This window comes from Coenobita brevimanus, chromosome 66, assembly GCF_032717465.1.
Source record: "Coenobita brevimanus isolate Jiangsu-jjx chromosome 66, ASM3271746v2, whole genome shotgun sequence".
Lineage (NCBI taxonomy): Eukaryota > Metazoa > Arthropoda > Malacostraca > Decapoda > Coenobitidae > Coenobita > Coenobita brevimanus.
The window spans coordinates 21,789,511-21,791,342 of record NC_137019.1 but is presented as its reverse complement, the minus strand read 5'-3'; the positions used below and the strand labels follow the sequence as shown (position 1 = coordinate 21,791,342).

Sequence of the window (1,832 nt, the reverse complement as noted above, 5' to 3'; positions counted from 1 at the left end):
TCGTGCAGATATCCCTTTCTCACCACTCTATTGCCATCCATTCTCTCCATATGACCATACCATCTCAGGACACTCCTTTCGATTCTGGTATCCACAGACTTCCTCACTCCACAACTTTCACAAATCACATTACAGTATTTGTATCATATCCACTCTCTGTACTCCACAAACATTCATTAGCAGTCCCATCTCCACTGCTCTCACTCTTGACTTTTCATTTTCATGCCATATCATAGTCTCACATCCATATGTTAAAGTTGGCACTAACACTCCTTCATGTAAGCCTCATGCAGCTGCAACACTCAAGCCTCTGTTTCTTATCAAGGCCTTCATAGTACCGACTACTTTCCTTCCTTGAGTCACTCTATTTTCCACTTCTTTTGAACATCTTTCTCTCTTTTCTATCATTGTACCCAGGTACTTGAATTCTCTCACCAATTCCAGTCTCTCTCCACTCATTGTAACATGACACTGGGAGTCACCTTCTCTCTCATTAACCATCATTTTACTCTTTTCTACATTTACTCTCGAAGCACGACACTCACAGACATAGCATAACTCTGCACTAATCTACCAAGTTCCTGTCCGATATCTGCAAGTAGTACTGCATCATCTGCATACAACAAATTGAGATATTCCATCCATCACCTTTCATTAATAATGCCATCCATCTCTCCAATACTTGTGTTCATACTTCTCTCACCATCCCTTCTATTTACATATTGAACAGCCATGGGGACATTCACTTAGATGCCCATTGAGGTGGAGGGGGGGAAAGGGAGAGGGAGGCCGAGGATGGGTGGAAAGGTCTATGGGGGGGGGGGTGAGTTGGGAGCAGGGCAGTGAAATGGCAGGGGACAGGGCGACGTGGAGGCGATTTGTTTGTGGCCACCCCGTACAAGATTGAGGCGTCTGGCAATAGACAGATAGATAGAATTATGTGACTGCATTTATTTGTTAGTACTAATGAAAAACTTTTTTTTTTTTTTTTTTTTTTTTTTTTTTTTTTAAACCCATTAACTAACTTAAATGTAAAGGTGCACTGAAGCTGATGAAAAATGCACCCCAAACTAACCATTTACCAACACTAACCTAACTCTGATATCTGTAATTTCTGCCATGTATATAATATTGTATATATAGTCTGCTTATAACTTAAATATTTATTTAGCATCAAATATGGGGGGAAAAGTTGTACTGTCATTATTTTACTGTCTCATTATTTTAGCAACCACTGCAGCTGCTGCATGAATCAACTACTGTGTACACTTGAACTGCATGTGATGTACTTTATGAAGTACCCCATTATTTAAAAAAAAAAAAAAAAAAAATCGTTTATTTAATCACTTTCCAGTGCCACATGTCACACATATGACTAGACTGGGGCAGAAACTTATAGGTTTCCCCTTAACCCCTTCTTTACCGAATTTCCGAAAAGTGTACCCCTGTACTCAAAATGAAATTTCTGCAGCGGAACTGAATACGATCATGAGTACTAGGGTACTCACAATCATTATAGGGGCCTATTGGGCTTCCTCCTCCTCGGCTTGGGTGCTTTGTGATCTCATGTGTGATGACACATGGCAACCCTGTCACTGATGCTGCACTCTCCTGCCATGGGGCATAGTTTTATGAAAATGACTCAGATATGTTGTATAGGTCATTGTACCCTATATATTTTGAATTTGGTATATATAATGCTCTATAACATGTGACATAATATAGCCAGATAATGCTTCTTGGTAAGGGGACTCTCGCTAGCTTAGTAACACTGGTGGTACCGCGGGAAAGTGTGTGGGAGCACGCCATAGTGTTTTTCAAGCAGCTGCACG

The 1,832-nt window shown here is 40.6% G+C and overlaps 1 protein-coding gene across 1 annotated transcript in view; it reads right to left on the bottom strand.

The window, feature by feature from the left end:
* Window positions 1–1,514, bottom strand: part of LOC145405307 (1-acyl-sn-glycerol-3-phosphate acyltransferase delta-like) — a 40,993-nt gene extending 39,479 nt beyond the window's left edge. Inside the window, exon 1 of the mRNA XM_080276728.1 lies at window positions 1,509–1,514. Within this exon, the coding sequence (XP_080132854.1) occupies window positions 1,509–1,514 (6 nt within the window). The remainder of the gene's footprint in view (window positions 1–1,508) is intronic.
* Window positions 1,515–1,832: the final 318 nt, after the last annotated feature.